The following is a 16,434-nucleotide window of genomic DNA, read 5'->3' as shown; positions in this document are numbered from 1 at the left end:
AAGAGAGTCAATATAGAGAAAAATGTTGTCAACAGGGGGACAGGTGGCCCACACAGGGATACGGCAACATACATGAAGGTGATGAGCCAAGGCTGAAGTTGGGGTTTGCTGTATACATTATCCATTTGGTCCCCATGGAGAGGGATGCAGAAAAGACCCCAATGTAGATGTCCTTTCAAGTGTGCATCTACACAGCAAACCCCTCTGTGTCCTGGGCCTGCATACTTACTGTTTCTGCTGCCTGGAATGCTCTCATGCAAGTTCTTCACCTTACTGGATCTTTCTCTTCATTCAGCTCAAAAACTGTGTCCTCAAGGGAGGCCGTAACTGGCCACCTTATTTAAAGTGGTCTCCTTTGATGACCATCCGTCTCCCCTAGTGCTGATCACTCTGGAATTGTCTGGGAGAGCCTGCCTGTTCTGTTGTCAGTTTCCTAGACTATGAGTTACTGGAGAGCAGGGACTTGGCCTTGTTTGTTGTTCCTGTAAAGCCTACCCCTAGGCCTGGACCACCCTGGGGTCTACAAACATTTGAATGAAAGTGTGGTAGGTTGAATGAAAGTGTTCTAGTTGGGATCTCTTTTCCCCAGTTTTAGCCCTTCCCACAATGCCAACTTGTACTGGTATCCAAGGTCAGAGAGAGATGCCAAGGCAGTTTGTGGTTCAGCATCAAACACATTTATTTCACTTTTATTGAGTATACAAGAACAGAGAGCACACGCATACAGCACGGAGCACTGAGGTGGGGGAGCGCGGGGACAAGAGAGGAGAGAGGGGTGTGAGTAAAAAGGACCAGGACAGCATCGCAGTTGGTTGGGAAGGTGCTTTTGAAAAAAAATATATATATTTAGAGTGATGTTGCTCATGCAGTTTCAGGCCAGTCTTGGAATGTGCTTGCAGGATTCAAAAACTGAAACAGGTCCTGGCATTTCCTGTACCCTCAGATGGAAAAGATCCCAAGAAAGGAAAAGAAGAGAAAACAAAGATTTGTAGGCTGGCCGAGTGGAAAAAGGCCATGAAGAGCATCTGCTTTATCCTGTTCATTTTGCAAGTGGGGACACTGAGGCCCCAAGGTGGGGTGGGACTAACCCAATGGCACGTGATGAGTTACGGGCTGAGCCAGGATGGCCACCCAGAACTTCTGACGGCCCTCCCAGGACTTCTTCCACTATGCTACATGGTCTCCTGGGCAGAGAGGCGGCACGGAAAGGATGAGAAATGTAAAAAGGCAAAAAGGAAAAGTAGGTTGAAGACAGACAAGACAAACGTCTATATTCTCTACGAAGAGGAGGATGGGGAGGAAACAGTGCCCTAGATTTCAGCTTCACAGCTCCCCTCCTCCCTGGTGGCACTGCCTGCCTCTCTGTGGAAGGAAGGTCAGAGCATTGGTGGGATGGAGATCTCCACAAACCCTGGCTGGCCCACAAACTAGGCCTGGTCACATTGTCCCTGCCCTGAAGCCACACACCTAGAGTCTGCAGGTGCAGAACCAAGAACAAATATTCCCCCTCTGAGGTCTGTCCAGGGCACTCAGGACACCTGGTTCCTACAAAGACAGAGAGGGTGCAGCGACTCCAGCTCTTGGCCTAGAAAGACTGGGGGCTCTCAGGTTGAAGAGGACAGGAAGGAGGTCCTGTGGCTTCTCTCCCAGGATTGTAAAAAGAACCTGGTGCATTCAAAGTGTGCTGTTGCTCTCGGGGGGAGCTGGAGTGGGCCACCCGCCTGCTCCAGGGGGATGGGGTTGGCTGGGCCATTTGAGCCCCTGCTGCAGGGCTCTCTCTGCCCTCTCTCCGTCCCATTTTTGCCCACAGAGGCAAACACTATTCTGGATTCTTGTCCTGCCTCGGGTCAGCACCAGTTAAGCAGCTAAGCATATGGGTCACTGGGCTAACTGATGAGCGAGCCCAAGCCCTCTGCAGGGAACCTCCAGGCCATGTCTGATCACTGGAGAGAAGGCAGAAATGCTCGCAGAGGGGTTGGAGATGTGAGGCTGGCCTAGGGGGCTTCCCAGGTCCCACTGCTCCCCTCACACTTTCTCCATGAGCCTAACAGTAGTGCCGGCACAAGTAAGTACTCGATAAATATTTGTGGAATGAATTCATTGACTGCTTTAGAAGCAGGAAGGGGGAAGTGAAATGGGGCTGAGAAATTAAGGGGCAGTAGAGACATCCTCCCTCAGAAGGAGCTTCAGTGAGCTCAGGGAAGCAGCTTGTGTCAGGAAAGCCTGGGAAATCCCACATTTGCCAGAGGGCAATGCCAGGCTCTTCTCTGAGGGCTTCTGTGGTCTCAAGGCCATTTCTGGGGCGCCAAGGGCACAGGCTCAGAGCGCAGGCACTGACTGAAGGAAAGGTCTCCAAAGCCAGGGTCTTATACATAGATGGAGCCTCAGCCACACAGCCTTTCCTCCTCAGCTCATTCTGGGGCAGGCAAAGCCTTTGGGAATGCAGTTTTGACCTCTCAGGGCCTGCCCTGTGTTCAGTCTCTACCATGGCTGCTTTGGCCCAGGAAGAAGAGAATGATTTGGACAGAATACAGGAGTGGTAAAGGGAAAGGCTGAGCTGGGAATCTTCAGACAGCCGGATGAAAGCCGCCATCCTCTGCGGCAGCCAGAGGTGTCACCTCTCTGGATGGGAGTTAGCTGTTACAATGCGGTCAGGGAAACGCAAGCCAGGTGGCAAAAAAGAGATAACTAAGAACCGAGGCCAGCCTCTAGAGAGGTAGGGGAACTAAGCCAGGGGACCTGTGTGGCAGAATCCTAACTCTGGACACCACGCCTGAGCACAGACCAGGCCCTGGCTGCTACTGCCCCGGTGGGGAGAAGGCGTTGAGCCTGCTTCCTTCTTGCCAAACCCCTGCCTCTCCATTTGGAGACTCCGCCCCTCCCCATCAATCAACCAAATTACAAACACCACACACTGTATTTCTACACTGAACCGTCAGCTCCTACCATGAGCGACCTACAGCCAGGGTCCAGGTCTCCTTGGCTGGGCCGATTCAGTGAGATCTAGGAACCTTGGGATATATCAATCACAGTCAGATAATTATAATTTTAAAATGTCAGCTTCATACTTACCAGCACGGTTTATTGTAGTATTTGTTTCCTGTTATACGTAATATACATCACTTAAAAGCACATCCGTACAAACCTCCTACAAGCTGCACCTCCATAGTGAGAACCCATAAACATACAATGTCTACCTCCCTGTGGCTGGTTTTACGTTCTTGCTTTTCTTTTCTTTTTCTTGTTTCCAATGAGAGTCATTGCAGTGGCCCTCAGCAGGACCAGGACACTGGAGGATGAGGGACGTGGGGTGGGGGAGAGAGGGGAGGGACCCGAGACAGAAAATGACAAGACGTGTGAGAGTCAAGGGGGAAGGGAGGTGGAAGAAAGGAAGGTGGATTTTTGCAGCCCAGTGTCAAGACCCGAAAGATAACAATCCAGTGTTCCTCCTCCTCCCTTCCGAGTGGGGATCTTTCGCTCTTTCTCGGAAAATGGTTGATGGGGCGTGTCTTGCTGCTGCAGCTTCTCTTGCTTGGCTGCAAAAGTGTTTTCCTTTGCATTCGAGTGGGCAACGGACGCGGGAGAAGAACAAACAGAACGCTCGTCCACTAAATGTAACGTGCAGAACCAGGGTCGACTTGAACTCCTACAATCAGCGAGGTCTGACTTGCCCTGGTTGTTCTGCAGGGCTCCAAGGGAGGAGGGGAAAGCAAGGGGTTATTGTTATCTTTTTTTTTCCTGAAAAATCCCACCGAGTCTTGAATTTGTCTGCAAAGGAAATGTAGGCGTTCGGATGTTGGTTGCTGTCGGCCGAATGCTCGGCCAGCCCCGGCAGCAGTGCAAGGACGTGGTGTTTCCTGTATATATATCTATATCTATATATATCTATATATATGCTTTTCCTTTCCCAGTCTCTCATCAGGGACAGTACGTCGCAGCTGGGACGTCGGTGTTGCGTCGGAGAATCCAGAATGAAGGCCCCTTCTTTGCGGTTCTCTGGCTTGGGTTGGACCAGAAACGCGAGCATCTCTTCACAGAGGTCAGGATTCCTGAGGCCAGAGGCATCGGGAGAAGGGCACGCAAAGGAAGGAGGACAAGAAAAGTTAGTAACTTTTGTCACCCATCTTTAAAATACACGGCAAGAGGTGGTTTCTGCTACTTTTACCATGCGCCCTTCGTTATGGCTCAGGAAGATAGAGGAGCTTGTCTGAGGCCACAGAGCTTGTGAGAAAGGGGCCTGCTGAGACCTGAACCCACCTCTGTCTGATTCCAAAGCCCATGCACGTTTTGCTGGGTTATCCCCAGGGAGGTGGGATCTTTTACTTTGGCTGGAAAATTTGTCCAAGTTTCCTTGAACACTGAAAGCTGAGACCCATGTGTTTCCTTTTCTTCCCGTCTGCTCTCAGTTCTAAGAAATGTTTAGTTGTGATTGCAGATGTTTTCTTGGTTTTCTTTCCTGGTCTCCAGGCCTGCTGCGTCCTGGGGGTTAAACCCCAGAGGATAGTGTTTAAGTAAAAGAAACTGAAGTCTGGATTCTGACTCAGGTTGGACTCCAAAACTTAGTGGCTAAGGGGCATGGGCTCCGATATCAGACGACCCGAGTTCAAATCCCATTCTGTGGTCAACTAGCTCTGTCATCTTGGGTAAGTTTCTTAACCTCTTTTGACCTCAGTTGCTCCCTCTGTAAAATGGGTCCTGCCTCATGCAGTTGTCGGGAGGATTCAAGACAAGGATCAGCATACGGATGGGTGCTGAGTAAATACTGGCTGTTCTTGCTATGACTCTTGTTGTTGATTTAACCACATGCTATTCTGATCTCACTGAAGGCAAGGACTGTCTTTTCCTTATTGTTGTCTTTCCAGTGCCCAACACCGTGCCCAACACATAGAATCTACCTGAACCATTCAACAGGTGGCATAGCATCCCTGCACTTTACCACTGACATATGGGCAAGTACTAATGGAGTTGCAGAAATCTGATCCTTCTTGGCTCATTTGACAGATGGGAAAACCGAGGCCCAGAGGGTTCAATGACTTAGCAAGTTGGTGGCAGAAACCAGACCGAGGACCTGCTCCTGCTTTACAATAGGTCAGTTATTATTTTTTCCCCATTTAATTAACATTTTGAAAGTGAGAAAGGTCTGGGTGCTACCAGAAGCAGGTGGGCCAGTGGGCAAAGATGGAGCAGAAGCCACACATCTAGCCTGTGAGTTGCTGGGAGAGAAGAGAAGATGGTGTGTGAGGTGGGCGTGATTTCCACACTCACAGCAGGAACTTCGAGGAGGAAGAACTTCCGTAAGGAAGGCTACTGGAGCAGGGGCAGATGTTCCTGGAGGACTTGGGGAACGGGGAGAAGATGAAGACGGGCAAGACGGATGTGCACATGGAAACAGGGCACCAGGCTGGTGGTAGAAGTTTAGGGTCTGCCTTGCTCAGGGCTCTCACTGACCCCTTGACGTGGCAAAACCTCAAGGGACAAGGAAGCAGGCCACATCGCCGAGCACCTTCTGCACGTGAGACACACCTGGTCCGTCACTGCTAGGGACTGAATGCTGTGTCCCCCTCAAATTCACATGTTGAAGCCCCAACCCTCAAGGTGATGGTATTTAGAAGTGGAGCCTTTAGGAGGGGCTCATCAATGGGGTGCGTGTCCCTCTAAGAAGAGACGTGGGACAGACGATTTCTCTCCCTGCTCTGCGCCATGTGGGAACACAGAGAAGCCACTGTCGGCAAACCAAAAGAGGGTCTCACCAGGAGCCAGACTGACTGGCACTTCGATCTTGGACTTCCCAGCCCCTACACTGTGAGGAATAAAGTGTGTGTTGTTTAAGCCACACAGTACGTTCTAGGAGCCCGAGCTTACTCCGACACTCACAGATGCTGTTTAATTATTGCAGAAGCTCCAATTCATAGATTAACTCCATTTTGTAGGTGAGGAAACTGAGGCCCAGAGAGGTTCCTCTGGGCATACTGCTGGTAAGGTACTTCTGGGTCCAAGCTGGGTATGTTCTTTCTACTCGATTCTGCTCCTTTCTGGGGATTTTTTTTTCTTACAGTGCCAGCTTCACCTTCAGTTCGCTCATTGATGAATAAAGTGCCTGCCCTAGAACTCAGTGTCGACCTCATCCTGAGTTGGTGGGGTATCTTTAAAAGCCCATAGTCACTTCAGAAGTACCAGGGACATCTAAACAATACTGAATGATAATTTTTTCTTCTCAGTTTATTACAGCAGAGTCCTAGTGGGCAGCCTTTTGTTAGCCTACTCTGTGTTAATAATAGTAATATTATCAATAATAGTAATAATATTAATAATAATAGTAATACGTAATCACAGTCATAATTAACTTTGATCAAGCACTTCCTATGTGCCAGGCCCAGTGCTCACTACTGTAGATGGATGATCTCAGTAACCCTGTGAGTAGGTACTATGAACAGTCACTGTGGTGAGGAGGTTAAGACCACAGGGCAGCTTTGGAACCTAACAGATGAGATTTGAGTCTCTAACCAATATCTGTGAGCAAATCAACAAAAGCCTCTGAGCTTCAGTTTCCTTATTTATTAAAATGAACGAGCAGATGACAGTACTCATGGTGAGTGCATAGCCTGGTGCCTGGAACAGTGTAAGCACTCCATAAATTACAGCAATCGTTACTACAAGGTTCAAAAACTTGCTCAAAGTTGCACAACTAATAATGGGCAGGACTGAGATTCGAATCCAGGTCGGCAGAACTATTATCCTGGGTACCAAGATGCATCCATTCATCAAACCAACATTTCCAAGCACTTTAAAAAAGAGCTTTCTAACTCAGAGAGGACCTCTGCTCCAGAATTAGTGAGTCTGACTATATTAAGAGTCAGAGTTGGTTCCTACTTGGTGATAACTAATGGCAAAGCAGGTGGGCAGAAAAGGCAAGGGAGAAACTTCTGCCTCTCCAGGGCAACATAACAAGGGGAACTTTACAGAAGGATCCAAAAGAGACAGAGTGTGCACGGTGATGCGTGGTACAATGGTAGCAAAGAAAGAACTAAAAGAAGGACAAGGAGGAGGGAATGAGATGGCAAAGGGAGTAGTGAGGTGGGCAGATGTGAAAGACTGCGTGGGGTGGGCAGGAGGCTGGAATGAGAGCTCCGAATGGTCAGGAAACATGGGAAGGCAGGAGCCGGGGGTGCTGGCTGGGATGCCCTGGGAGAGACGAGGAGGAGTGAGACAGGGAATGAAGATGTGAGAAGCACACAACAGACGCTCTAGGAAAGCAAATAAACAGCCAGATGACTATATATAACTGGAAGGGGGCTTGTCCCATCTCTTCATTTTGCAAATGAGGAAACTGAGACCCCAGTGGCCACACAGCTGGTCAGCAGGAAGATTGGGTTTGGAGTCAGGTCCCGATACCCAGCACAGAGTTCTTCGCATCACTGGCTTCTACGCCTGGCTGCACATGGATTTCCTAAGGACCAAGGTATAAATGAAGATCCCCAGGGCCCGCCCAGCGCTTCTAAGTCAGACTTTATGGCAATAGCTCTCTAGTATCTGTATTCCCCAGGTGACACTGCCGGCTTAGCCCCAGCTTGGCAAGTGATCTGCACTCTACCACTCTGAGATCTGGGCAGCAAAAAGCAAGAATAATTGGACTGGACAACTGAGGGGACAGGAGTGCAAGTGTGAGGAAGGCTGGGAAGTATGCTCTGTCCATGATCAGCTTACACATCTTCTAGACCAGTGCTGTCCAACAGAAACAGAAAGTGAGCCACAGTTGGAATTTAAAGTGTTTTAGATCACAGATTTTCTAGACACATAGATTTTCTAAATTTTCAAGGTATTTCTAGTTTTCTAAAATTTTCCAGATAAACAGAAAATTTTAACTCTAAATTAAAATTCTAACTTTTTAATTTACATTAAAAACACTAAAAAGAAACAGGTGAAATTAATTTTAATAATGTATTTTTAACCTAATATATCCAAACATCGTCATTTAACATGTAATCAATATAAAAATTACTGAGCTATTTTATACTCTTTTTTCCATACATGGCCTTCAAAGTCCAGCACATATTTTACCCTTAAGGCACATCTCATTTCAGATTAGCCAATTTCAAATACTCAACAGCCACGTGGGGCCAGCGGCCCCTATGTTGCACAGCACAGAAAACCACTTCCATCATTGCAGAAAGTTCTACTGGACAGCGCTGGTCTAGACCTGGGGTTGGCAGCCTTTCAAAGTGGCAGGAAAATGTTTCAGTGCTTTTTCTTTTGACTCAAAGTGGGAGGTGATCAGAGGATGAGAAAGAAACATTCTTGTAGCTTTCTAGAAAACATTTGTTTCACTCATCAAGGAAGAGGGCAGACCTACACTGCTGGTGGGAGTACAGTTCAGTGCAGTCACTGTGGAAAACATTATGAAGATTCCTCAAAAGACTAGTAATAGACTTACTATATGACCCAGTAATCAAGCTCCTGGGCATATATCCAGAAGGAACCCTACTTCAAAAAGACACCTGCACCCCAATGTTCATAGCAGCACTATTTACAATAACCAAGACATGGAAACAGCCTAAATGTCCATAAACAGACGACTGGATAAAGAAGATGTGGTATATTTATACAACGGAATACTATTCAGCCATAAAAACTGACAACATAACACCATTTACAGCAACATGGATATTCCTGGAGAATGTCATTCTAAGCGAAGTAAGCCAGAAAGAGAAAGAAAAATACCATAGGAGATCGCTCAAATGTGGAAACTTAAAAAAAAAAAAAGGAACATAAATACAAAACAGAAACAGACTCATAGACACAGAATACAAACTTGTGGTTGCCAAGGGGGCAGGGGGTGGGAAGGGACAGAATGGGATTTCAAAATTTGTAGATACTGACAGGCATATGTAGAATAGATAAACAAGATTATACTGTATAGCACAGGGAAATATATACAAGATCTTGTGGTAGCTCACAGCAAAAAAGAAAGTGACAATGAATATATGTATGTTCACGTATAACTGAAAAATTGTGCTCTACACCGGAATTTCACACAACATTGTAAAATGACTATAACTCAATAAAAAAGCGTTTGAAAAAAAAGGAAGAGGGCAGAAAGGGGGTCTTTGAAATGGATTTACCTTTCACTGAAGTATAACGTGCGAAGCACATAAAGTACACAAATCTAAGTGTGGGGCCTGACACTTTTTTATACACGTACAGACCCATGTAACCCTCCCAGGTCAAGATGCTGACACATCTAGCCCTGTGGAATGTTCCCTTGTGACTCTTTCCTGTCAGTGCCACACCCCAGAAGTAACCAATATTTAGATGTTGATTGTTGCTGATTAGTTTTGCCTGTTTCTGAACTTCCTATGAATGGACTCACACTGTATGTACTTTTTGTGTCTGACTTATTTCACTCAACTCAATGTCTGTGAAATTTTATTATTATAGGTTGGGGAGGGGGTCAAAGCCATGCTGGGGACCAAGACTCTTGGTGGGTCCTCAGATGGAAATGACCCTGGGAGGACCTTGCCACTGCTCTCTCCTCCCTCTCACGGCTGCTGAGCTCCATGGGCCTTACCTGTGGCTTCTTGTCCCTCTCCTCCGGGGATGGGTCTGTTTCTCTGTATACAACAGCTTTGGTTACCAGCATGTCAGGATGCTGAAGTTTGGCCTCCTTGATGGCCAAAGCCAGGGCCTAGAGAAGAGGAACAGCAAAGTGAGAACCAGAGCACACTGACTGCGGGAGCGGCCCCGGAGACCTACAAGCCTGTCAGCGCACAGCTCAGGAAGCTGGGGCCCGGGAAGGGGCAGTGGTCAAGGAGTTAAAGGGTGAGGCTAGGGTTCAGGTCTTCTGGCTCCTGCTGGCTCCCATTCAGTGTCCCTTCCTTGGGGGTTTCTCCGCTGCACAGGGTTGGCAGGAAGTAGACACCTTCTCTGCTCTTGAATGAAGCTGCCCATGAGTAACCCAATTTTGGAGGGTCTGGGGACTGGGCAGTGCCACTGGGCACTAGGGTCCCCATCCTCATACCTGGTCTTGATCGACATCTTCGTCCCCAGTAATGATGATCCGCTTCTCGATCCTCGTCTCAGAAAACCCTCCTTTCACAGTCTGCAGAGGGAGAGGGAGAGGGAGATGGGGTCAGCCTTGGGTCCTGCTGGGGCAGCAGCCTCGACACGGGGCCTGTGCCAAGCCTCCCTCCGGGGCGAAGCTGGAGCCAGCAGTTGTCTTCTCTCCAGGCTCCCTCAGTTTTCTCCTTTTCTGGTTTTGGGATTTCAGACTGTACATCTTGCCTGGCTGCCACCCTTCCCCCAACTACCAAGCCGCCCCCTCTAGGTCTTTCAAGCCCGGCTCAAATGCTGTCGCCCTGACCCTGGTGAGCAGTCCCTCTGTCTTCCTGCCTCGGTACTCTCCAAGCGGCAAGTTCGTATCTCGCACCGTTTTGGGCCTCTCTGCCTTGAGCTGACCTTGTGTGTGTGACCTTGTGTGTGGCCTTGCTCCCTCGGCTGGGGCAAGGGCAGGGGCTGTAATCCATGCACCTCTGGATCCCCTCCTCCCCAACTCCCCTGTCCAACCTGATCAGGACAGGTGCTAAACGCAGATTTGTTGAATGAACACATGAATGGAATGTGAATGGTGACAAAGTTCTACTTTAAATGATTTCAAACAATACTAGAAGAGAAAATTGCATTGCTGAGTCTTATAAATATACTTATAACCATCATGTTTTCCAAAGGGGTGGGGCTTGGGTGTGAGTTTAGAAGTAGAAGATGGGGCAGGACCTAATGACTTGGTATATTAAAGGAGGATGGTGGCTGAGGGAAACCCCAGATGGAGTCGCGAGTGGACAGAAAAAAGAGGGGGGGCTCCCAGTTGGCAGGGCTGGGAGGGACTTTGGGAAGAAGAGTTATCTGTGTGATAGAAAACCTGCCCATAAAGCTTTCAGTGGAGTCATCATTGCTCACTGATGCCTTTGGTGGGAGTGAGTGCTTTCTGGGGAACGTGCTGCAGGGGAGTGGGCAGGGCTGGGACAGTCTGTGTGCTGCCTACCAGACTCCTCCTTTGATGCTTGAGTAAAAGCTCCAATTTATCCTGGCTCCCTGGCCTCTCTCCTCTAGGCCTCCATCCCCGCCCTGGGCCCCCTCCTGCCTGCCTCCTGGCCACTCAGGCATGGACACGCTGGCCAGCCTGTCCTCAGTCCTCTGTCCTCATTGGCTAAGTTACAGCTGACCGTCAGGAATGCCTCCCTCCTCTGGCCTGGACTCTTCCTCACCGCCCCCTGCTGCAGGTCCTCCATCCTTAGTCTCTTGGTAACTTTCTTCTTTCTCCCATCTGCACATTCTGGTGGACCTAACCTCCTCTCTTTAAACCCCTTTTAGCTGGGTCGCTCCCCATTTTAAAAACCTTGATGGCTTTCCAATGGCCTTCAGACTCAGATCCTCTGTTTGTCCTGGGATTTGTCTCATTTGTCTCTATTCTGCTTTCCTGCCTCCGGTCCAACCTAATTTCCCACAGTTCCGTCCCCTACCTGCTGCTTGTCCTGTTTCCCCACATGCGTTGTTTACAGCGCCCCCGCCCGGCCACCCTTAGCACAGAGGCCAGCATAAAGTTGCTAATATTCGCTCAGTGAAAGAAGTGAACACACACAGTTTCTGCTCCCATCTTCCACGCTGCTTAGAACGTCTGCGTCTGTCTTCTCCTTCACAAGCCCTCCCCTGGCTTTCCAAGAACCTATACATTCCCACTTTTTCTAGAAGACCCTTCCTCATTCTTTGAACCTTCCTTAAATCGCCCCCTTCTAAATCCCTCCAGCACTTAAGATCTATAAGACACAAACACCAGGGTTCACAACTATATCCCAGGAGATGGTCTTGTCCCCAAGCCTGGCTATCAATGTTGAAGGGCAGGTCAGTGCCTTAGGATGACCCATAGCACAGAACAAAGCACTCCAGAAACTGGGAACACCACAGGTCTTCTCTGTCCACGCATCCAAGACAGAGCCACGGCAATGACCTTCCCGAGCCCCACAGCCAGGCTGGGGGCATATGGTGCCCTGCTGCTACTCACTTTGGTAACATGGGTGGTGGTGGAGGTGGAGAGGGTTTCCGCAGTGGCGCCGTAGGTGCTGGTGAGGACATCTTTCCCGATGATCTGCAGAATATAACCACCCCCCACCCCGGGGTCAGGTGAGGACGCTGGGCTCTGCACGATGGGGGTGGGGGGGGATGATGGGGGCTCCCATGAAGGCAAAGTTTGGAAACCAAGATGCTTTGAACCACTGAGTCTAAGAATTCAGGAATATTGGAACCTTCAGAATACAAGACCCATGAAATTCTCAAACCATGGAATCCAAGATTCCTAGGACCTGAGATTCCTGAGGTCCAGAATCCTAACAAGACTATAGAATTTAAGAATCCTGGCATCTTAGAAGGATGAATAGAGGGATCCAGGTGGAAACGGAGCCCTCCTGATCTCCCACCCTGTCAGGGCCGGGAACACGCTCTCTCTGAGGTTAGATGATAAGCAGGACAGATTGGGAGCTGCAGGAGCTGCAGGAGACCTCACAGTGACAGGTCGGTGAGGCAGCCACTGACAGAGCCAGGTCCAGAATCCAAGCCTCTGGACTACGAGTCCATTGCTCCTCCTGGTCAGCAAGGAGAGCAGGTGCAAAAGAGCTGTCACACCACAGGCACCACCAAAGCGAGGAGCCACTTCACCCCACACTGCCATGGCTCTGCTTGTGTGTGTACGTGGGGAGGGTACGGAGGGCAATGGAAGAGACTCTGGTGGGGACCAGGGAGTCCCGTGGGCATCCGAATCTGATGCTATTTCCTGCTGCTGCATTTAAAGGGGTGGTTTTAGGCTCCCTGCCACACCTGCTGTGAGCTACCTGTGGACCCGCGTCCACATTCTCTGTGTGGAATCCCCTAGCCTGAGCTGGCCCTGCCCACTTACCGGAGAAAGAGAATGGATTTCCGTGGCCACCGTCTGTGGGCCTGGGATCATGGCAGCTGCCCCCTTCCCGGACTTGAGACTGTTCTCCTGGGGAAACAATAGTGCTCAGATGGCCAGGTCTCAGGTGGGCGGGCCCCCAGGATGACCAGAGCCTGTGGCCACATAGCTCTCGTGGCCACAAGGTTGAATAGCAATGCTAGAAGCAGAGAACTGAAGGCATCATTCAGTTTGGTCTTCTCTGGTTCATCACTCGCCCACTTGCTCGTTCACACACGCACTTACACACTTAGTCATACACCCATTCATTCAACACATGTTTACCGACTGCCTGGTGTTAGAGACACTGTGGTGAACAAGACATGGTGTTGCTCCCTGGAAGCACTAACAAAGAAGGTGAGACGGGTCCTCGTCCTGGCCCTGCCACGTTCCAGTCACGTGACCCGGGGCAGAGCCACTTCCACTCTATGGGCCTCGTGGATCCACCCACACAAAGGGGCCCCTGCAGGGCACAGGGGTAACAAATGTCCCACTCTGGTGGGGGGTGTTGATAACAGTGGGGCAGGGGCGATGTGTGTGAGGAGGGGGGCAGGGAATGTATGGGAAATCTCTGTGCCCTCCTCTTAATTTTGCTGTAAACTTAAAACTTCTCTGAAAAAATAAAGTCTTAAAGAATTTTTTTAAAGGGGAACCCCTGTCACTCTCACAGAGACTTTATAAGGCTAACGGAGGAGAAAGGGCTTTGTAGATATCTGCAGAGCAAATACAGGAATACAGGCTGGCTACTAACAACATCACAACTACTGTTTTCTGAGTACTTGCTATGTGCTAGGTATTATGCTAAGGATGCATGATCTCATTTATGCCTCTGAACGACCACAGGAAATTGGTTTAATCTTTCTCTTTCACAGCTGAAAAAGTGGAGGGCGAGAGGATGTTAAGTGGCTTGTCCAAGTCCCCCTGCAAATTAGTGATAGAGCCTGGATTTAGACCCAAGTTCATCAGACCCCCAAATTCAACACACTCTTTCTGTAACCACTCCTTCTGCAACGCCACTCTGCCCTTGGAACTCTCATCCTTGAGCCAGCTCTCCTGGTGTGATCTTGGAGTTTAACCGCTAGAAGTTCCTGGAATTGACCCTGGAGTTACTGGACCACAGCCTCCTGCCTCCTCCTCCCATTTCCTGTACCATCTGAGGGCTCAGCCTTGACCAGGGGCCCAGAGCTGTGTCCATTCTGCAGCTCCCCAGCGGGCTGAACCCTGTCTTGGCCTGTACTTGGTACTAGATCTGGGCCTCTGCCCGCCAGGGACGGGTGAGGACAGAGGCCCTCTGCCTTCACCCCATTCCCCTGGACATCTGCTCCAGCTGAGGCTGTCAGTGACCTGTTACCTGGCACTCCAACCACAAGGCACTTTCTCGGAGGAAGTCCCAGGATGTGGCCCGGCAGCGGCCTCTAAAGAGCAGCCTTCTGAGCTCAATGCTTTCTCTCTCCCAGCTTCGAAAACAGCCACTAGCCCCTCTGAACTCTACTGTCATTTCAGGCCTCTTCTTCTCCCACTGATCCCTCTTTCCCAGGCAAAGCCTTACCTCCACCTTCACACTGAAAACAGAGGCCACAGGTTGTTCAAAACAAGGTCCCAGCTGCTCGGCCTGCCTCTCCTGTACCTTCCAGTCCCCTCTCCCACCTCAAGGAGGAGCGGCCCCCATCCCTGGCCAAGGCCACACCACCATCTCTGCTTCGGACCCTTCCTCCACCAACTAAGGGCTCTCCTCGCCACCCTCTCTCGGGGCCTCCTTAGCCACCCAAGGCTTCCACTGCCTCATCAAGGCCACTGTCCTTTACATGTAGCTCAGATCTCTCTTGAACTCTAGACCTTTCAGACCATTTGCATCCTAGACATTTTCCCTTGGAGATGTTCCATGGGCGCCTCAGACTCATCAGATCCAAAGTGGAGTTTGCTGCCTCCCCTGACCCCTGACACATACGTGCCACTAAAAAGCGCCCTCCTCGGTGCTTGTCAGTGCTTCTCCCACCAGAGAGGTGTCACCTGGAGGGCTTGTGGAAACAGAGCCACTGGGCCCCGCCCCAGGGCTTTTGAGTCAATAGGTCTGGGGTGGGGCCTGACAATTTCTGTTTGAACAGGCTCCCAGGACCGCACTCTGAGAACAGCGGGGCTGGTGAGCAGAGTCCCTGGCCACCTCTTGTCCTATTACCTGAACATTCTATCAATAACCAAATCCCGTACTTTCCTCCTCCAGGCACCCTTCAACACTGTTGCCCTCATGGGCATCCACCTCCTCGTGCTCCAGCCCTGTCCCAGCCCCTAAACTAGTTCCCTGCCTTCTCTTTTGGTCTCTCCCAATGGAGTGTGGGCTCAGGGATGCTGTCTGTCTCCCTCAGTGCTGGATTCACAGTGTCTGGCACAGCGCTTCACACACTGTGGGTGTTCGATAAATATTTACTGAAGGAAGGAGAAAAGAAGGACAAGAAGGAGAGGAAAGAGGGACTTATGCCTCCAAGTGAAGGAAGTTTTGCTCCAGTCATGTTCCACACAGGTTGCTAGAGTAATCTCTCTAAAACACAGAAACACATATTTGATAACATCATGCCCCTACTGAAAACACTGAAGTGATTCTCTACGGTCTCCAGGATGAAGTTTGAACTTTGTATACGACATTGGTGGCCCTTCAAGCCGTGGCTCAGCCTTCCTTTCCAGCGTCTTCTCCCCTGGCTCCCCCTCCACACACCTGCCATCACTGACCACTTCCTTTCCCCAAACGCAACCTCTTTTGCATCCTCGCCCTTACACCCGCTGTTCCCAAGGCTTAGAAGACCTCCTCCCATGACTGTACCTTCACTGATCCTTCAAGCACAGCTCAGATGTCACTGCCTAGATAAAGCCTTCCCCGGCTCCTACAAGGCTGCCTCACACCCTGTGCTCCCTAGGAAAGCATCATTACACTGTTTCATGAAGGCAGGAAAAACTCACGGCAGCTCATTTACAGACCACTTACTGTGTACCGGGCACTTTTCTAAGGGCTTTGCATAGATAACCTGAGTTCAGCCTCACATCAGCCCTTTGAGGGATATGCTATTATAGCCCCTCACCCCATTTGACAGAGGTGGAAACTGAGGTCTGGAGAGTTTCGGATAACTTGCCCAAGGTCATCCAGCCAGGAAGTGGGAGAGCTGGGCCTTGTTCACCACCGTGTGCCCAGGACCTGAACACAAGGGCACAGCACATTAGATGTGCCCATGATTATTATTTAGACGAATGAATTCTAACAAGCAGTATCTTTCCTTCAAATCTATACCCCCGTACTTGGCAGTACGGAGACACATAAATGTTTTTGGAACAAATGGATGGATGGATGGATGGATGGATGGATGGATGGATGGATGGATGAGTAAATGAATGATGTAACTGCCTGCTCACCATGGTACGAATTTACATTTAGCCCAATAAGCATCCTGATGCCACGCGGTGATGGGTTG

The 16,434-nt window shown here is 49.8% G+C and overlaps 1 protein-coding gene across 16 annotated transcripts in view; it reads right to left on the bottom strand.

Moving 5' to 3' along the window:
• Nucleotides 1–654: 654 nt before the first annotated feature.
• The window catches only part of EPB41L1 (erythrocyte membrane protein band 4.1 like 1), a 124,660-nt gene continuing 108,880 nt past the window's right edge, over nt 655–16,434 (bottom strand). For all 16 annotated transcript variants that reach the window (XM_045520976.2, XM_074347227.1, XM_074347225.1 and 13 more), the window contains 5 exons: nt 12,941–13,027; nt 12,053–12,136; nt 10,016–10,096; nt 9,566–9,682; nt 655–4,049 (listed from right to left, as the gene is read on the bottom strand). In XM_045520976.2, the coding sequence (XP_045376932.2) occupies nt 4,041–4,049; nt 9,566–9,682; nt 10,016–10,096; nt 12,053–12,136; nt 12,941–13,027 (378 nt within the window). In that variant the 3' untranslated portion in view covers nt 655–4,040. The remainder of the gene's footprint in view (nt 4,050–9,565; nt 9,683–10,015; nt 10,097–12,052; nt 12,137–12,940; nt 13,028–16,434) is intronic.

Source organism: Camelus bactrianus, chromosome 19, assembly GCF_048773025.1.
Source record: "Camelus bactrianus isolate YW-2024 breed Bactrian camel chromosome 19, ASM4877302v1, whole genome shotgun sequence".
Taxonomy (NCBI): domain Eukaryota; kingdom Metazoa; phylum Chordata; class Mammalia; order Artiodactyla; family Camelidae; genus Camelus; species Camelus bactrianus.
This window is presented reverse-complemented; position numbering and strand designations above follow the sequence as displayed.